Raw genomic sequence first — 20,319 nt, 5'->3', positions numbered from 1 at the left:
AAATAGGCTTAAGACATTAGCTAAGGTTTGGACAGCTGAGTTTTAATAACTAAACTGGTAGGAAAGGGAGATTGTTGAAATGTCTACATATTTAGCTCTCCCACCCTGTTCTTTCTATAAACATGTGATGTTTTCTAAACAAAAGATAAATCATGGGGGTTGGAATAATAGTACAGTGGGTAGAGCATTTGCCTTGCAGACAGCTGACCCAGGTTTGATCCACAGCACCCCATATGGTCCCCGAGCCGACCAGGAGTGATCCCCGAGTACAGAGGTAGGAGTAGTAAGCTTTGAACATTCTGGGTGTGGCCCAGGACCCCGCCCCCACCTTCAAGAGTTCAGTGCATAGATTCCATATTTGCCTCTCTGCCAACAACTGCACACATGTTGGGCCTGTGCACACACATGTATAGGCATGTGCACACACTGGTACCTATACCTCTAACCAAGAGTCAGGGTCAAATAGTATTTTCCCTTTTACAAAATCTCCACCAGATAGGAGGGTTTTGTCCATGCCATTCATACACCCAATTCTGGGCATAGAGACTTTTCTGAGCTAGCACAGGCACTCAGAGAACAGAAGGAACCAGCAAGATCACACTTGTCCCTAAACATCTTCCAGATTAAAGATCACTCACTGGAGGAAGTGACTAGGAATATCTCTTTCTTAGCTAGAAGTTACGTACAGAGAAGTGAGAAGCTCTCCCCCAGAAGTTGGAACTTTGTTCACTTTTGTTAGGGCTGTGGTAGAAAAATGAAAGAGTGTGATATTGACAGAAATCAATGGTAAAGTTATTAAGTATTTGATGGTGTCTTGTGACCCATGGCACAAAAATTAAAATGTTAGAGTGTCAGACCACAAGTCGGGTAATGGCTTGCAATGATTTTATGTTAAGTTCGAAAGTAATTATAATCAGTATATATTTAGCAAGGGAATCAGGAAGAATGTGTTATTTTGCTTCTGATTTGTTTCCTGGGGAGCTTCCTGGGTTTTTATGCGTTTGTGAATGAAACAACACAAGGGAAACATGGTCAGATTTTCCTTGGATTTCCTTGCCCACCCGTGATTAAGTGATAGGAAGTACACTGCTCTCTGTAGGGTATTTTGCATTGTTTTATGAGACCTTGTTGGGAAGCGGGTATCATAGCAGAACAAAAACTCACTTTGAAAATCAAAACTTGTTTTGCTGAGTTTAAAGGAACATGTGCAAGTGTTTAGCATTTTGTCAACAGAGCAGTTATTATCCATGTATCAAAAAAAAAAAACAGGACAGGAAAAGTGGGACATCTCTGATAGAAATCACAATGCCCTAGTGGAACTTGGCATTTACACCATTTCCCTGCATTTTGCTCTTAATTTATATTTCTTTGAAATTGAGTGAAATAATTCCAACAAAAATAAAGAATTGCTGATAATATAGAACTTGTCAGTTCATACTATTTCACAGGAAGATAAGAAGTGGAATAAGCTATTTACACATCAAGACAAGATGTCCAGCCAGCGCCTGCTTGAGCTTAAGCCCTGTCATATTTTTTTGTGGGATTCTAACACAAATATATTTCATCAAGCTTTCAGCTGTGATAATTGCTATGAGAGAATGTTGTTTGTAGCCCATACTCAAGTTCTCTCGTTCATTAAATTCCTTAGAAGAAATAAAACTGAGTTTCAGAACTCTCCAGTGTTTAGAGTTGAAGGCATCAATCTTGATATCTATTTATTTACATCTTACTTTAAATTATTTTATAACATATTTAAATGTTTTCCTGCGTATGACATTTTTCAGACATACTGTAAGAGAATCCTCTTTTCCAGTGTCTAAGATGAAAAGAACTAAAGTTTTCTTTTTATCATAAGATTTTATTTGAGTCTATAAGTATATCCCTTTGAATCCCAAATCGTAGCTGTCCATCATTCAGTTGCTGAGGGACCTGAAAGAACAATTAGGTACCTAATTCCAGGATAATACTCTGATCTCATGAGCCATATAGTTAGAGCAAATGCAGTACCTTCTGGAATATATTGCTCACTTAAAGACAAGAGACAGATTCTCCTGGTGACCTTCTCATGGTCTCTCCATTGACTGTAGACCCCTCACCACAGTAAACTATATAAACCTTCTATGCCAACCTCACAATAATCTCCCAGAAGTTTCTGGGATACTCATCTCAAGATAAAATGAAGTTCACAATTAAGTTCTCTAGAATTGTAACTTTCTGTTTCACCAATAGAATCTCAAAATACTCCATGTTTTATTTTTTTTAACAAGTCATCATGGAATGGGTAAAGAAGGAGACAAAACCCTCACTAAGAGTCCTTTTTTAAGAATATAATTTATTTTCTTTATTTCCATTGGCCCCAGAGAAAAGATAGCCCTCATCCCTAGTATACATGAGTATAATCTGGACTTGCCCAAGAGTACCTAAGATACCCCTACTCAAAATCAGCTGCTTAATAGAACTTGGCGGTGGAAATCAATTTCCTTTGCTTATTTCAGAGAGCTGTCTGCTCACATGAAATCCATTGCCTCCAATGGGGATTATTATAATTTTTCCAGATCACCAGCATCTATGTATAGGCTATCAATAGCTCCTAATTGGTATATCCCAACTTCCCTTTTTAAACAGTAATTAACAATATTTGATTTTGAATTTGACATTTTATTTTTAATATAGCCTTATTGATTGGATTTCTGTGATTTACAATACTGTCATTGTTCCTGGTGGTTTCCCGTGCACATAATTCTAACACCACACCCATCTCCAGTGTACCCACTTCCTTTCTCCCCAAGGGCCCCGGTGCCCTGCCCTTTCAACTCCTCTCCCTTTCTAATCCCTCTTCACCAACTCATTGTAGACCAGTTTTTCCTTTGTATCACCTTTGACCATTGTCACTAATTTACTCTCTATCCCCTCATAATTATTTGCCCAATCTCACTACAGGCTTTTAAATAGCATGGTGATTTATTCACCTAAATGTTAAGAATTTGGACTAAAGTCTACTCCGAACATGATGGCCACTTAATACCTCTACTGCAAACCATGGTACCCAAAGGAGAGAGAGAGCAAAAGGAAATGCCCTGCCACAAAGGCAGGGTGGGGTGGAGGCATAGGGTGGGGGCTGGGGAGGTGGTGGGAGGGATGCTGGGACCATTGGTGGTATAAGATGGGCACTGATGGAGGGATGGGTACTAGATCATTCTATGACTGAAATGCAAGCATGAAAGGTTGTAAGTCTATAACTGTACCTCATGGTGATTCACTAATAAAAATTTTTTTTAAAAAGAATATTAGAACAGATATTCCTAAAAAGGGGCATTGTGAGCTCATGAAATTAGTGGAACTTGTTGTCCAATGGCCTAGGCATAGGTGCTTTGTGCAGCTATGAAAGTGCTGACATTCAGTGGACATCATCTTAGGCATCCAACAAACCCAGATAATTCATGCACCAGAGCCCAGGGTGCCCCTGTGCTACTTAACATGTGTTTCTGAGGTGATATTCTACTGTTTTGCTCTCCTATGTAGCAATAGGAAAATGAGAACACTGTGCTCATCCAATGACATAAGCTCTAAAAATAGAATCTTAAGGGCTTTTAAAAATTAAATCTAAGACATAAGGCATGTTTTGTCATTGTGTCATTGATGGATCCATACAATCAGTCCTACCTCTCAGATGATTAGATCCCAAGAAATCAAAAATAGTCATTTTAAGATCGTTATAATTTGAGCTTAAACACTGGCAAAAACAGGTGAGAATCTTTTCTTTTAATGAATATGATTGAAAATTAGGATTGGCATTAAGTGTTAAAATGAGCCTTTTCTCCACCTGAAGACAGTTAAGATGGAACAAAAATTGATGGGAGCTAGAAAAGCAAAGAGATCAACCTTGAAGAAGAAACAAAGTGGGTAGTTCAGCACGAAAACTTAGCAAGCAACAGGATTTTTTAAAATTTCATATAAATATCTAGGTACATCCCCTAAGGATCCATAATTTGATCTGTCGAAATCTGACTATATAAAACACTTTGGTACATTCAACAGTCTGTTCTATTGCTTAGGCAGATATTGAGATACAGAGACTCTCCCTGCTTGGCTATTTCTTCTCCATTCTTCTTCTCAGTTTTTTCATCTTTCAGAATATTTTTGGAGACTATGCCCAGTTTTCATGGCAGCATGTATTATTAACATACTCTGAAATTCTCAGTAAATGAGGGTAAGGTTTGACCATTTTGAAAAGGAACAAATAGATAAAATACCTACATCTGTTTTACTAACTTACTTTATTATTTTTTTTATTTTATTTTTTTTTAATTTTTCTTTTTTTTTTAATTAATAGTTTATTTTTAATTAGTGAGTCAACGTGAGGGTACAGTTACAGATTTATACATTTTTGTGCTCATGTTTCTCCCTTACAAAGTTTGATAACCCATCCCTTCACCAGTGCCCATTCTCCACCACCAGTAAACCCAACATCCCTCCCCCCCTCCCCAGTCCCGTCTCCCCCCACCCCACACTGCCACTATGGCAGGGTATTCCCTTTTGTTCTCTCTCTCTGATTAGGTGTTGTGGTTTGCAATAAAGGTGTTGAGTGGCCATTGTGTTCAGTAATTCTGAATTAGCTAGAAGTTAATCATCCTGATTTTGTCTTCTAAACTTCCACTTATGATGCTTCTCTTGCAGATCGCAATGAATGTCAAGAAACCCCCAATATATGTAGCCATGGACAGTGTATTGACACAGTGGGGAGTTTTTATTGCATTTGCCACACTGGTTTTAAAACAAATGATGATAAAACTATGTGTTTGGGTAAGTATTTGATTGTCATTTCATCTTTTCTTCAGGTCTCATTGTAAAATTTATTTCCATCTATAATATATGAAAGTTTTTACTAAATTTTTTCATAGTTTTGCTGTTTATAAAGTATCATTTGGCATGTTATCTTTAATATTCTAAACATAAGATTCCTACCTTGTTTATTTGACTGTCAATTCAGGAGAACATTTAACTGAGTAGTAAGAAGATATTTAGATATTAAGTAAGGAGTAAGAAGATACTGAGAAAAAAAATTGTTGTATTAATAGTAAGAGCCAAAATGCCATTCTTTAATAATGCTTATATAGGCTTGCCTTATTGGAACAGAGTGCATTTTGTGTTCGAAGAAAGGCATTTTTTGATGGGTGTGTAGTTTATTCCAGATCCTACAAATTTATAAACCCTAAAAGGGGGAGAGGACTAGAGAAATACTTCATTTCCCTGGAGGGCAAAGACCTTAAGGTTTTAAATATATTTTTGGGTTTCAGTACTGAATCAGGATGCTGATTTAGCATACACTTCAAATATATATAACCAACAATTTCTCCTTTCAGCTTCCTTCTTTATTAATTTAAAAGCAATATCCACTAAGTCTTTTGGGAACCTCATGAATATAAATCTGTTTCACAGTTAGAAAAAGACTAATCAATAGAGTGATGTTAAAACTATTTGCCTTATTGGGCTGTACATTGGACTTGTCCATTAAGGAACATGCCCATAAAATATTCTGTAGTCTTCAAAGTAGGTAGCACGTATTCATTAAATCTGTGTAACCAGTCCTGTTCATCACTGTGGCACTAATCCCTTTGTAGCTATAAAACTCTGCCCAACTCTCTAAGAAATAAATTCCCTAGCAGGGCTTTAAAAATGTCTAAGGCAAAAGTTCTGTATAGCTGGCAGAGGGAAGCATTTAAATATCTCTATATCATCTAAAAACCCAGACATATGTATTAGAGTCATGTTGGGTTCAGCTTTGGGCTGCTGATAAAGGAGCACAGGTAATTGTAGGAACACAGTCAAACTTTGGAAGAAAAAGAAATCCTAAATGTAGACACTGTATTTTTCTAGCGTGAGGTGTTACTTTCCACTCTCCATCCCTCTTTTTTACCCTGGACCTTTTTATTCTGCCTCATTTTCCAAAACTAAGAGTAGCTCCTTGCTTCCTTTTTTTTCTGCCTTTTTTTTTTTTGGTCACACCCAGTGATTCACAGGGGTTACTCCTGGCTCTGCACTCAGGAATTACTCCTGGTGGTGCTCCAAGGACCATATGGGATGCTGGGACTCAAACCCGGGCTAGCCACATGCAAGGCAAATGTCCTACCCCCTGTGCTATTGCTCCAGCCCCTCCTTGCTTCCTTTTTAACATTTTATTTCTTCCTCAGAATTTACCTACTCTCTCCATAAAAAAAATTTGGCTTTAGCTATTGTACCAAAATGTAAAAGCATATAAGACATCAAAATAGTTTTGCCAAGATCAACTGAAAGCTAATAATAGAAGAGTACATGAGAAGCATCAAATTTATTGTCTTCATATTAAATTACTTTATGAGGGAGACAAGCCATCATTGGTGAGAGTGGTTATGGATTTTTAGCCTAGGACTGGGAAAAAGCAAAAAGTACCTGAAATGGTAGGTGAGTTGGAAACTTATTTTTTTATTATTATAAAGGTAATATCAGGTGATTTCCTGCTACTTGGTAAACTGGAATGCTAAAGGCCAATGTTAGCCAAAGGTGGCCACAAATCAAGTCCCAAATGCACACAGAACTCTAATTGCAAGTGAAAATATTTGAGAAAAGTGACATAGATGGAGAATTCTAGAAGAAAATAGAACAAAATCATTCTTGTCCAGTTCCCAAGTCCTTAGCTTGACTCCTTTCACATGCCAACCGAGGAAGCCATTCATCCCTAAGGTTTAGAACTCACCTCTGGCAGGTTCCTCACAGGGATCACCCCTGCTGGAGTTCAGGCCGGCATCAGCTAGATCTCAGCCTTCGTATTCCAATTTATGAACAGCCAAATGCCCTTAACTCTAGGCAACCACGTGACTTCTTCCACCAATAATATTCTTCCACCAATAATCATGTTTTCTTATGATTTTTGTTCCTCCTAGACATAGACGAGTGTGAAAGAGATGCTTGTGGGAATGGAACTTGTCGAAACACCATCGGCTCCTTCAACTGCCGCTGCAATCATGGTTTCATCCTGTCTCACAACAATGACTGTATAGGTGTGTGTGTGGACTCTGCATATATATACATATATATACATACATATATATACATATATACATAAAATGTGTGTGACACATTATAAGGCACATTATAAGACACTTCTTATATATATACCTCTCAGAGAGCGTGGCAAGCTACCGAGAGTATCCTGCCTGCATGGGCAGAGCATGGCAAGCTACCTGTGGCATATTTGATATACTAAAAACAGTAATGACAGGTCTCATTCCCCTGACCCTGAAAGAGCCTCCAATCATTGGGAAAGACGAGTAAGGAGAAGCTGATAAAATCTCAGGGCTGGGACGAATGGAGACGTTACTGGTGCCCGCTCAAGTAAATCGATGAACAACAATGGGATGACAGTGACAGTGAAATATATATACATATATATATGTTACTTTAATGTATGTTCCTGTAATTCACATCATCTCCAGTGGGATGGCTGGTTATCTTCTCTTTTCTTTTTTTAAATATATGCCATTCTAGGCATGGCAATGGATTAAAACAGTTGTCAAATATAATATCTAGATAAATGTAGTGACATAACCCTTCCTTTTATTAAGATACTCTATAGAAGCTAAATATTTTATGTCATGATATGTCATGTTATTATGCTGTGAATTTCAAAGTAAGTTGAATTAAGTTTTCTATATTGGAAAATGAACTTTCCGTACTGGAAGTTATTCTTTGCATAAGAATTACATATTTCTGGAATAAGGTGAACCTACTTGTTTAGCTGTTTCATTGAATTTTTTATGAGAAGTAACTAATTGAGTTCATAAAATTCTTCTTGTAAAATATGCCAAATTATAAGTAACAGTAATGATACAAATTTTATATCATGCTAGTGACTAATTTCATATCTTCTAATTATAAAGCTACATTGGATAGTAATAATTTAGTTTCAACCTTTAAAAATGAAAAACCTAAGGGAATATCAAAGTCACACTGATATATAAAATTATCATATAAATTACCAACCTAATTAAGAAAATTACATTATTTTAAGAGGTTTAGATTGGTGATTAAAGTCAGTCTTTTCTCACAAATTGCATCTTCAGCTGAAATTTTCTGAGTCAGTGAAGGCCACTGAAATTCAGAATAAGTATTTTTCCTTTTAAAGATTTTGATCATTGCTGAGAGTAGGGCATTTTCCGTGGAATATATCAAAGGATTTTTTTTGACAGATGTTGATGAGTGTGCCACTGGAAATGGGAACCTTTGCAGAAATGGCCAGTGCATCAACACAGTGGGATCCTTTCAGTGTCAGTGCAATGAAGGCTATGAGGTGGCTCCAGATGGCAGGACCTGTGTGGGTGAGTGCCCCCTGAGAGGGCCCTACAAAGCATGTTTTCAAAGAGCACACCACGAATCATACTGTCTCTCTCACAAGCCCTCCTTCTGCAAACCTGTAGGGGAAATAACACATAGAATTGCAAACAAAACCCTGTAGACAATCTAGACTATATATATGTACATAATTATGCATATATCAATATACATCCATATATTTTAAATATACGAGATATAGTATACAATATCCCCAAACATTACCCTTATAGTTATTTATGTATATACTACTTTTCTCCCATTCAAACGTGTAATGGTACTCACGGAGAACAGTTTTAACATTTAACAATAAAATTGTTCTATAAAATACTTCCTTATATTTTCTCTTCAAATTATCTTTATAGAAAACTCACATATTTTAGAAATTCCCACCAAAATTTGTTTTACCTGTTAACTTTTCTAAAAATACTTAATTTGTGGTAGATTAAATAAAAGATGATTGATATAACCTACCCTTCCAAAAACTGATTTCTCTTATTTTTATTGAATCATTAATTTTAATTAAAAGTATATTTTGTAAACTTTAGTTTTATGGATTTCTTTAATTTGAGTCCAGTTTCTTTACATTTTAATTACTTGATGAAATCATGCCATTAAAAACCTATTCTTTTAATCCCGCTTCTCTTTGCAGATGTAAATGAATGTGTTCTGGATCCTGGAAAATGTGCACCGGGTACCTGTCAAAATTTAGATGGATCTTACAGATGCATTTGTCCACCTGGATACAGTCTACAAAATGACAAGTGTGAAGGTAGGGGCAGAAAAGATGTCTAAAAATGAGTAGCATTTATTACTGCAATGACATTATTTAAGTCAAAGCTTTTGAGAAGGTGTGATAGTGTTTTCACTTTGGAAAATTTTATCAAACAAAGATCTAAGCAAAGTAATGACTTATAGCCTCATACTAAGATGGTGAGATAGGAATATCAAATTCATGTGCCAATTTCTGATGGAATTTTTTGTTGTGGACATAGATGGTTGTAGACCCTGAGTCTTTTCTACATGTGCTTTTATGCAATTTGAAAACTTCTTTATTTTTTTCAAACTGCAGTTTGAAATTAATTTTTATTGCAGTTAACATTTTTATTGAAATTATGTGGTTAAATAATTTATCCCTAATATTTCCATTCAATAATTTTATTGTTTTAACCCATTGAGTGGTAAAAATGTTGAAACATAAATTGTCAGCAAATTTTATAGTACTTCATTCCTTGATATGTGTCATTGCATTTAATGAAGACTTTAGCTGCCAGAATTGGATGGGTTCATTAGGATTGAAAAATATTTCAGGAGTTATCTAGTCCATGAGTCTGTCTTTAAGCACATCTACAGATAATCCATAATCCATAAATAATTTTGCCCACCTTCAATATTACCAAGAAATGTTGTTACATATCAGATTTAAATCACAGAAAAGAAATAATAGTCTAGGTAAAATTTTTAATTTAATCAAAATTAGATATACATGCAAATTGTTAGGTCTTATTTTTACTTTTAAGATTGGCTTTATTCACTCCATAATTAGTACAACATTTACCCAAAATGAGATTTTAGAAAGAAAAGCAACTTTTCAATTAGTCAATACATGTGATCATTCTATAATCTCTGTCCTTACTCTTAGAATGTCAGTACCTAGAGGTTAGTTTAATATTTATAATATTGAGTCAAGATAATGGAATTAATCCTTAACTTCCTATTAGTTGGGCTTCTGAAACTCATAATATCACTTACTATTATGTATTTTGTTGGGGGAAAAAAAGGTATCCTATAAAAATTCAATGACTCAGAACCAAAACTCTTTTCACTACAAATTTCATGCTGAAAGTTAGGGTATAACATAGGTATGTCTGTTAGGAAAGAATACCATACTTTCCCATAGCAGAATGACCATTTAATTTATTGACTAACCCTAGACAGTTTTGATAAGAAAAATAAGTAATGAGATGGGTCAATGGGCATAAACTAGATAGTACTCTTACATATACGCATTTCAAACCACATCATAGATTTCCATTAATTTAATCACCCATTGTTGGTAGCGGTCATGTTTCTGCATGCTAAAGTAAACATAACACAATTCTAAAAGGCCTACTATCTTGATGATGAAAGCAAAGTTAATAGATGAAAGTTATATCTCTTCAGAAAAACATATCTTTTCAGAAAAAAACTACAAATAGGAGTTAGCCTTACTTTTTGTTTGCTTTAGTTTGTACTACAGCAGTTATTTCCATGACTATTGGTATCTTTATAAAATTCATACTTTTAAAGCAGTAGCATAAGATATTGGGTCAAAGGAAATACATTTGACCCAAAGGCCTATCTGTGTAATTCAGTAACTCTGAGTAACCATTGTCAATACACTTAAAATTTAAGAACTTCTGCTTTCTGAGTAGTAGGGAAGTTAGATTCTAGAGTTTCATGCTTCCCTTCTAGTTCAAGGTGGTAGAAAATTGCTCCACTTTTTCTTATTAAGCCAGCATCTCAGCATAGGTAAGATTTGTTTCTTCCTTCCTCTCCTTTAAGAACACTTGCAGATTCAAAACTTCTTCATTAAGGCAAGAATCTTGAGACTTGAGACTAGAGAGATAATATAGCAGCAGGGCACTTACCTTGCATGTGGCTAACCCAAATTCAATTCTTGGCATTCCATATGGTCCCCTGAGTGCCATCAGGAGTAATTCCTGAGTCTAGAGTTAGGAATAACCCCTGAGCATCACTGGGTGTGCCCCCTAAGAAACATTTTATTTTGCACTCAATAGTCCTTTGTACTTCCACATTTTGCACTTAATACTGCATTGTCTTCTAACTTTGATGCATGTGATCCTTTTAGATATTGATGAATGTGTTGAAGAGCCAGAAATTTGTGCCTTGGGTACTTGCAGTAACACTGAAGGCAGCTTCAAATGTCTATGTCCAGATGGCTTCTCTTTGTCCTCTACTGGAAGAAGGTGCCAAGGTAAGTGCCTTTGAAGACTTTAGACTTTCATTATTCTGTATTTATTTGTGGTGGTTTTATTTTTTAAACATGGCAAAGCTTTGATTCTTTGTGAAAGAGAAGATGGAGAGTTTTCATTCATCCAGAAGTCTAATGACTACCATATGTCAGAGAGTTCATTTCTACTTTTAAGCTTTAAGAACTCATCCATCAACTAAGGGTTGCTTGTTCAATTGTCCTGGCACTTCAAACTATAGCTTCCCCTAAGAACACAGTCTTTTTCATATGTGGGACTTAAAGATACACAGCAAGGTAGCATCAAAGGTCCAAAGGCAGCATAAGGGGACACCTGATCCATACAATTGAGTTGAGGTGGGTGTGGCAGGGAGAAATGTTGGGACCTTAGGAGAGAGGGTGTTCACTGTTTATGGGTGTGGTGCTGGAATTATGTACATGACAAGTCATTGTAAGCATTGTGAATCATAGAGTTTCAATTAAAATGTTTTAAATAGAAGGTATATTATAATCAATGAAATTCATTAAAATGGGGGCTCTCCCAGTGTGCTGTAGTCAGACAGTGTGGAGAAGGGCATAATGATTTAGCTAGTAATAAAATAGTCAACAGCTTTTGCTGAAAAGTAAAAATAAATAAAAGAACACCAATGCCAATAAGTCAGTTAGTGAGGGCAATTAACCATGAGCAACTGATTAAAAAGCATGTAATTGATTAAAAAGTTAATCAATAGACTAACAAACACAAGAATCTATGAAAGACTCAGATACAAACAATGATTTGTCATAGTCCATACAACCGGTTTGACAGTTTTTGCTCAAAAAGAGGAAATTTTGAGCTTCCAAATGATTAAACTGAGGCTGACCCTAGAGAAAGGATTAGTCTAGCCTCTTAAGAGGGAACTTGGGTAAACCTAAACCAAAATACAGTTAAAAAAGAAAAAATGCAGATTACTCAGACACTCCAGATATAAACCATATCTCTTAAATCACAGTTTCAAAAATGAAACAGAGAAAAGAAATATGAATTGGACAGGATTCTTGCTTGGTCCTAAGTATATTTTCAGAAATGCTACTTATGAACATTCCCCCCAAAAGTGAAAAAGGAGCCTGAGCTTAAGAATAATGCAGTCCATTGTATCCAAGAAAGTCAACTAGATTTTACTAAACAATGCATGCTGCCTGCTAATACAAACTAGTTTAGTGAGTTTAAGGCAAATACACACACACACACACACACACACACACACACAAATATTTCTTGCCCCAAAGCCACAGTGTTGTATTTTGCTTATGGGCTTGGTGGTTTTTTTTATTATTTCGGATTCTTTTATTCTTTTGATTATTTTTGTTTCACTTTTTTCTTGCTTTGTTCCAAATTACCAAATAAAAGGCAACAAATGTTATTTCAGGTGCCAAAAATTGTGTTTCAGCCCTACCATTTTAGCCTAGGGCAAATCATTTAATCTTTTGGAAGCTCAGTCACCTCACTTTTAATAACTACCCAATCAATTCTATTGAAATAATGTGACTTTTGTTTCTGAGCCTTTTATAGATGATTATTATTCTGTTGATTAGCTTTTCATGCCTCAACTGCTCATCTTATTGTCTGTTATTTAAACATGTAAAAGAGAGTGGAGAAATCCCTGTTGATTTGACTGTGTATGTAGCTATGAGAAGTCCACATGACTTTGGGAACTGTGGAGAGTACAGTGCTTGATTCAAACAGATTGTTTGTAAGGTCCCAAAGCAGTCAGATAAATTCTAACTTTAACCTCCTTGTTTTTGTGTGCCTTCAACTTGGCTTGGCTTTGGAAGAAAAGCAGTGAGAAACCAGGTGTGAATCTGCCAATGTGGCAGCCAGAGGAAACTCAGAGGCTATTAATTCAATTTGCACTGGCCTGTCATAGAGCAAGCTCACACTGCAGGAAGAATCAGCCCAGCTGTGAGCAGCCCTGCCACATGCTTAGCTCCAAGAGGCAGAGCCAGAATTGAGGAATGCAAGCAGAGAAAGTGACTTTTTTGGTCCCGATGAAAATTAGGTCATTAAGGCCTTGCAGATGGACTGGTAAATAGGCATCCTAGAAAACCCTAGTAAAAATAAGTGGCTGAGCCCACCTCTGTTCCCCACACAAGGCACTTTTGATTAATAAACCAATTCTAGAGAATCACTACAAACAAATGTAAATCTCCCATCAAGTACAGATTTTCCTGGTACAAGAGAATTAAGTGCTGTTTTTTCTTATGATATGATGAATTACCAGTCAGGTTTCTATGACATATGAAGCAAAAGAATGCCATAGAACCACAAATAACATTTTTGAAGGAAGAAATGTGTTAGGACTCAGGTGAACAGGTACTGGCATCTGACAACCGAAGATTAAGTGAGTCACTCTATAAACTGAGTAAAGGGAATTTGTTACTTAGACCCATGCTACTTCTGGAATTGAACCTCTTTATATAATTCCAAGGGACTTTTTTTCAGGAGATACGTTTATGGGGTGTTGTTAGGAAGACAGTTCTAGGGGATAGAACAGGTTAATGATAAAAGAAGATAAGCAAGTGTAATATACCAGTGTTATGTATGGATATGGATTTAAATGAAACATTAACAGCTGGAAAACAAAGAAGAGAATTAAGTGGGCTTCTTTCTCCCCGTAGAGGCCACATCCATTGGCGCTGAGGGAACTGGGGGTCATTAGCACAGCACGGCCCAACAACCCAGTATTACAAGTGCTTGGAAGCTACCAGGGAACAAAAGGGGCCTGTAGTGTTGGGGATCAAACTCAGGACTTCACACATGCCAAAGCATGTTCTCCAACCCTTTGAGATCTATCCCTGATAATTAAATTTCGTTATCTTTGTTCAGGTATTTTGTGAATAGCCATGAATTTACGTCTTAGGTAATTGTATATTGCATATGTAATAATAATGGGATCAAGAATCCTAAACTATGTGTTCATCATCACATTGTATGAAACAATGTGATGTTTATTTCATGACAATTAACTTGAAGATAAAGCAAATCAAAATATATCCACACACAAAAAAACCTAATTTATTCTATCATAAAGCTCTGAGCACAGGAAGCATTTGATGACTTGACATACCACAGAACAAGAACTGTATTTTAGTGCTTTGGACCTTTAGAAAAGTAGTTCTTTGAAGGTGGTTGTTATGTCCTAGCTATAATAAATGTGGAAGTGGGGTAGAGATTAGGGAAATAAATTATCTGGGAGAGCTGCTAGCCATGAAAAGCTGTTAAACAGATTCACTGGAGAGAATTTACTGAATTATCTGAATTGAACTTACTATGGCCTGGTAAAATATGATTGATGGTTGGAGAGATGAATGGATTATTTTTTGTTGATAATTTTTGGCAATTCAATTATGCTTACTCTGTGTTCTTTGTTGTATAATAAATGTTGGCAAAGTCGTCTTAACAGAAATACCTAGGTGGATATCATAGTAAGCAAACTATCTGAGATGAGACTGCAAAAATGTGACAGGAGAGAGTAGCCCTGATCAGATGTAAAGAAAGAGAAATTTTGCAAGCTGAGTATGAAAGCATTTCCTTCAAACATGCAGATATAGCCTCTGTGCAACTGGATTGGAGGCTGTGAGGCTTTGGAAGTGAAGTTTGAGGGAAAACACACTTTAGACTCTTGGGTGAGCTCACTTTTTAAAGTTGCTCATTTGGTTCAATAAGAAATGGAAAAGTCAGTTTCCAAAATTCTGTCAGGCAAGGTTGGAGAAGTTTATGGGAACTAGATTCCATCTTTCATAATAGAGTTGCCAAGAAATTATTGATATCAAAGAAATACATTATTTCTTTTATGGCTACAAAAGTTACTTTTTGACTTGAAAGAGCTCAGCCTAGTTACTATTACTATCCCTTAAGGAGTATTGCTACAGTAATGAGAAGAGAACACATTGAACTAGTGGATTGTTTCCGACTCAGTATTTCACAATAATGACTTTGTGGAGATGCGTCTGATCTGAAGGGTCTCTCGAATTCATGTTGCAGATCTGCGAATGAGCTACTGCTATGCAAAGTTTGAAGGAGGAAAGTGTTCAGCACCCAAGTCTAGAAACCACTCCAAACAAGAATGCTGCTGTGCCTTGAAGGGAGAAGGTTGGGGCGATCCCTGTGAGCTGTGCCCCACAGAACCTGATGGTATGTCAGCGATGCGTGTTTTTCTGTGGGCCAAAGGGCAGATGGCCATTAGACTAGTAGGCCTTAGAGAAAACAAGACAATTGAATTGAATTGTAGGTCTGACTAAACTGTTCATGTCAACTCCTCTCCCTCAGAAGCTAGATAATTATTTCCTTCTAAACTATATTATAAACCAGAGCTGCCCAGTTAGTAGTAAACACAATAGCTCTGGGAACTTTGTTAACTTTCTCGGGCTTCTGGGCTCATCTTGTTCCTTGTTTGCCAATATATTCAATATGTGGCAATTTGGCCGCCACGCTGTGCTTGGGGTGGAGCTCGGAGCTAACTGCCATTGGTCTATCTGTTCATGACTGTGTGTTCCCACCACAGAGGCCTTCCGCCAGATCTGTCCCTACGGAAGTGGGATCATTGTGGGACCTGATGACTCAGCAGTGGGTAAGTGGCCTGGGCAGGATTCTCAGCAATTCTTAATGTGCCCAGTTGGCCTCCTAGCTGATCTTTCTCCAGCTGTTCTGTTTCTCCACATCTATCTTGAAATATTAATCTTGATTTGTGTGTGTGTCTTTTCATTTAGACACTTTGCTATTACTATATTCTTGTGATAGCAGATGTTTTGTCTATCAGACCCTTTAATGATCCTAATACATTTTACATTAAAAAAAATGTGCATTGTTCTTTGCTCTGTCTTTCACCTTTGCTGCAGATATGGATGAATGCCAAGAACCTGACGTCTGTAAGCACGGGCAGTGCATCAACACCGATGGCTCCTATCGCTGCGAATGTCCCTTTGGTTACATTCTGGAAGAAAATGAATGTGTGGGTGAGTAAAACAGGGATTTTTTTGAAAACCCTGGAAAGTTTGGGTTATTTTATATATGACAAATTAAACTACAGAGCATTTACATTAGGAAAGTTAAATACCAATATAAGACAGACATATATTTTCCCCAATAGTAGCTTAGTCCCCACCATGAAGCAGGCCCTGTGTTAAGCTCTGGCAAAAGCTGAGGCTCATCATGATCCTTTTCTGCAGAGACACCCTGTAGTCTAACAGTGAAGACATTCACAGGGCACATGAAGAAATGGAAGATAGGAAAGTTTGATCGATGTCTTTGTGAAACTTTTATAACACATTAATGGCCATAATATTTTATCTTGCTATGTAAATTATAAATTTAACTATATTTTATTACATTTATAGAATACTAAAAGCTATTTACACAGTGAAAAAATCTAGTTTTAAGCCTCACACTAAAATTTTAAAAAAAGGACTCCTCTAAGTGACCTCTGACTTCTAAGCCCACACTACTGAAACTTGAATTTAAGCATTACATCTGTTTTTTTTCAAGTAATCTAAAATCTTTCAATGAAACCCAAATTAATAATTGATTAATACTAAGGGTTTTTCTGTGTACAAATGTTCTTTTCTTTCCTATCCTTATAAGGAATCAGGCATGAGGATTTGAGCCATGTCTATGATTGTGGGAACTTTAACAAGTTCTTTAGTCTTTCTAGACCTTAAATATAATATTTTGCAGATGAACTAAATTATTTTCAATTATCCTGCAGCTCTAAAAGTCAGTGATATTGTTATTTTTCTTAACTTGAAGGAGATGCATATTTTTAATGGTGAAATGCAACCTCATAGCAGAGCAAATACTAGGTTGCCGACATGTTCTCTGTGGAACTGTCAGCTAGAGCTACAATGTATGTGAGAAATGATCCTCTTCAAACTGAATCTCTCTGAAATACCCTCTTCATTTCTTCACATAATTTGCTTCAGAATAAGATAATCAATATTCTAAGTGGATGGGTTAGGAAGCATATGTATTTATGTGTGTATATACACACACACATACAAACACACACACATTTTAGATCTCATTGGTAAAAATTGTCTCTCTCCATGGTTATTTAGAGAGATTGTACCCTAAACATATTTCTGGCCTTTCTTTTGCTTAATATAAACCATATGGTTTCAACAGAATCAACAAAATCTACTTGAATCTTGATTTTATCCAGTGTTTTAATTTTGCTTAACCCCTGGTCTCTTATTTTGCGTAAGTTTAGTCTTCTATTTTATATCTGGCAAAAATCCATCATGTTTAAGGCTTCTTGGAGAATGATGTAATGTAAAGCCAAACTGAAGATGTATTTCTAACTCTAAACAAGTAAAATCTTTTGACTTGTGAGAGAAACCTTGTTTTAACCCTTTGAACATCTATTCCCAGTAGAAGATTTACTTCTTTTCAATTATAGGAGGCTGGATAAACTCATGCACAAAAGCCACTACAAGGGCAACTAGAAGCCCAGTTACTGTCATTGCCACTTAGAAAGTCAATTTCACAGCTAGACTCCTGTGGTAAAAAGACAGTGTGTACTCCTCTTGAAGTAAAGTGAGAATAGAACAAGACATTACAGATCCAAGTACACTGATATGTTCAAAGGTATAGTCTGGGTCCAAACCCTTATTTCCTCAATTCACCATGTTTTAAGGATACCCCTGATCACTTTCAGATACTGATGAATGTTCTGTGGGCAATCCTTGTGGAAATGGAACCTGCAAGAATGTGATTGGTGGCTTTGAATGCACCTGTGAGGAAGGATTTGAGCCTGGTCCAATGATGACTTGTGAAGGTAAGCACTCAGAAGTTGATAAGATGGTCTGATCATGGGATATATGTTCTGAATAGTTGGCCATTATAGCTTTTCTTATAGTATACTACTGAAGGTGTGTAGAATAACACCTGTGCCTCATGTCCCTTCCTATCATTTCTACTCTATATGGCCTCCTCTTTACATAGAATCTCTGGAAGAATGCAGGTGACTCTCAGCATCTCTAACACTGTCTATTATCCAGAGTTTTTAATTCATGTCTCTCTACTGATACGGAGTAAGAGTAGTTTTATTTGGATAAAGCCCTACTGCCTTTTTGCTGCCTTTTTGCTTTTTTGCTTTTTGACTTTTCTCTTTCCTTTCTCAGGCCCCCTTTGCTTTTATATTTATTTCCCCACTTTCCTTAATCCTTTCTGATGATTCCAAACTGCAAAATCTACAGGAATGTGAAATCTGCTTTTATTCATTCATTGAGAGTAAAAACATTCCTGTCTGGTTAAGGCTATTAATGAGTATTAATGGGCACTGGGTAATCTCTGAAAGTGTAAAATGATTCATTGCGCCATTTGCTCAGACAGAACAGTTACACAGGATCCTCTCTTATTAAGGGAGTAGTTAATGATGGTGGAGGGGGCTGTTGCTTTTTGACAACAATTAACATGGCAATTACTTCAGCGAAGTGGGATAAAATTGATCCCACTCAAAATGACTTAATAGTGGTAACTGCTCAACTTGAGGCCTGCAAACCACAATTTCAGGAGAATTCTTCATGTGTAGGGTAACCTATAACTTCTCATCTATGTTAACAACATCTAATAATTATACCCCAACAGTAACAAGCATGAACCAGTATTGTACCAGGAAAGCAAAAATGTTTAGTCACTCTGCTTATACCAATTATTTAATCTTATACCAATTAATTTTCTAACTTTGTGAAAATCAGAGACGGTTTGACCCATGTGTATTTATAACAGTGAAGCATTTCAACTTTGAGTGAAAGATAATCTCTTTTTTTTTTTGGTTGATGTTGATTATCCATTATTATACTTTCTCTTATAGATATAAATGAGTGTGCCCAGAATCCACTCCTCTGTGCTTTCCGATGTGTAAACACTTATGGGTCATATGAATGCAAGTGTCCTGCTGGGTATGTTCTGAGAGAAGACAAGAGGATGTGCAAAGGTGAGACTTCCATATCAAGGTTGCCAGGAAGCGCTCTCTCTCTCTCTCTCTCTCTCTCTCTCTCTCTCTCTCTCTCTCTCTCTCTCTCTCTCTCTCTCCCTCTCTCTCTCTCTCTGTTGGGAGCTGTCCCTCCAGATTTCTATCAGAAGGGGAGGAAATCAAGGCACGCTGCTGTACAGACAATTAAGCAGCTGTGTTTCCTTTGTGAAGTGACTTGAAGCATCATCAGGACCAGGTCGAGGGGCATCCTGCAGATCCTATTCAGTGCACTCTGGACTGCATGCCTGCAACATGGCAGAAAGGAGAGAGAAGATATTTCTCTAGAATTTCTTTAGAAATTTTAGAGAAATATCTTAAGAGAAATTTTTTTAGGTCTAAAGACATTTCTCTAGACCTAAAAAATTCTATAAAGAATTGTGACAGAGCTACAGATGAATGGTCTGTTGCAGTGTGATTGAGATGGAGAACAGGAGTAATAATATGGCTTGAGGGTTGGGGTTTTTTTTGGGGGGCACGACACCCAGTGATACTCAGGGATTACTCCTGATTTTGAGGTAAGGAACCACTCCTAGTAGGCTTGATGGACCATATGGGGTATGAGGATCGAACCCAGGTTGGCCATGTGCAAGACAAGCACCTTACTCACTGTTTAATAAATCCAGCCCCAAGGAGCAATTATTTTAATATAGCAGCATAAGGTATATGTGAAATTTTCTTGCTTAACCATTTTAAAGTGGGCAAAATGGAAGCATTAACTACTTGCATATTATTGTGCTGTAGATAATTAGAACTGTCTCACCTAAGAAACAATTTCTTCAAGGTTCAGGACAGTTTAAAGACTCGCCATTCTTTTGCGGTCAGCACACAGCAAGAAGAGGAAATGGGTTAATGTGGAAGTAACACCAATGTAAATTGGTTACTTAACATCATTTTATGGATGAAAGGCAGGAAATGGATGTAGTTTTTATTTCCTTTGCTTTTTGGGTCACACCCAGCAATGCTCAGGAG

At 36.7% G+C, this 20,319-nt stretch overlaps 1 protein-coding gene across 1 annotated transcript in view; it reads left to right on the top strand.

Annotated features, from left to right (window-relative positions):
• Window positions 1–20,319, top strand: part of FBN1 (fibrillin 1) — a 263,339-nt gene that overhangs the window by 219,246 nt on the left and 23,774 nt on the right. The window contains exons 46-55 of the mRNA XM_055132062.1: window positions 4,678–4,803; window positions 6,921–7,037; window positions 8,226–8,354; window positions 9,020–9,139; window positions 11,219–11,344; window positions 15,363–15,512; window positions 15,883–15,948; window positions 16,217–16,333; window positions 18,031–18,150; window positions 19,189–19,311. Coding sequence (XP_054988037.1) covers window positions 4,678–4,803; window positions 6,921–7,037; window positions 8,226–8,354; window positions 9,020–9,139; window positions 11,219–11,344; window positions 15,363–15,512; window positions 15,883–15,948; window positions 16,217–16,333; window positions 18,031–18,150; window positions 19,189–19,311 — 1,194 coding nt within the window. The remainder of the gene's footprint in view (window positions 1–4,677; window positions 4,804–6,920; window positions 7,038–8,225; window positions 8,355–9,019; window positions 9,140–11,218; window positions 11,345–15,362; window positions 15,513–15,882; window positions 15,949–16,216; window positions 16,334–18,030; window positions 18,151–19,188; window positions 19,312–20,319) is intronic.

This window comes from Sorex araneus, chromosome 3 (genome assembly GCF_027595985.1).
Source record: "Sorex araneus isolate mSorAra2 chromosome 3, mSorAra2.pri, whole genome shotgun sequence".
Taxonomy (NCBI): Eukaryota; Metazoa; Chordata; class Mammalia; order Eulipotyphla; family Soricidae; genus Sorex; species Sorex araneus.
This window is presented reverse-complemented; position numbering and strand designations above follow the sequence as displayed.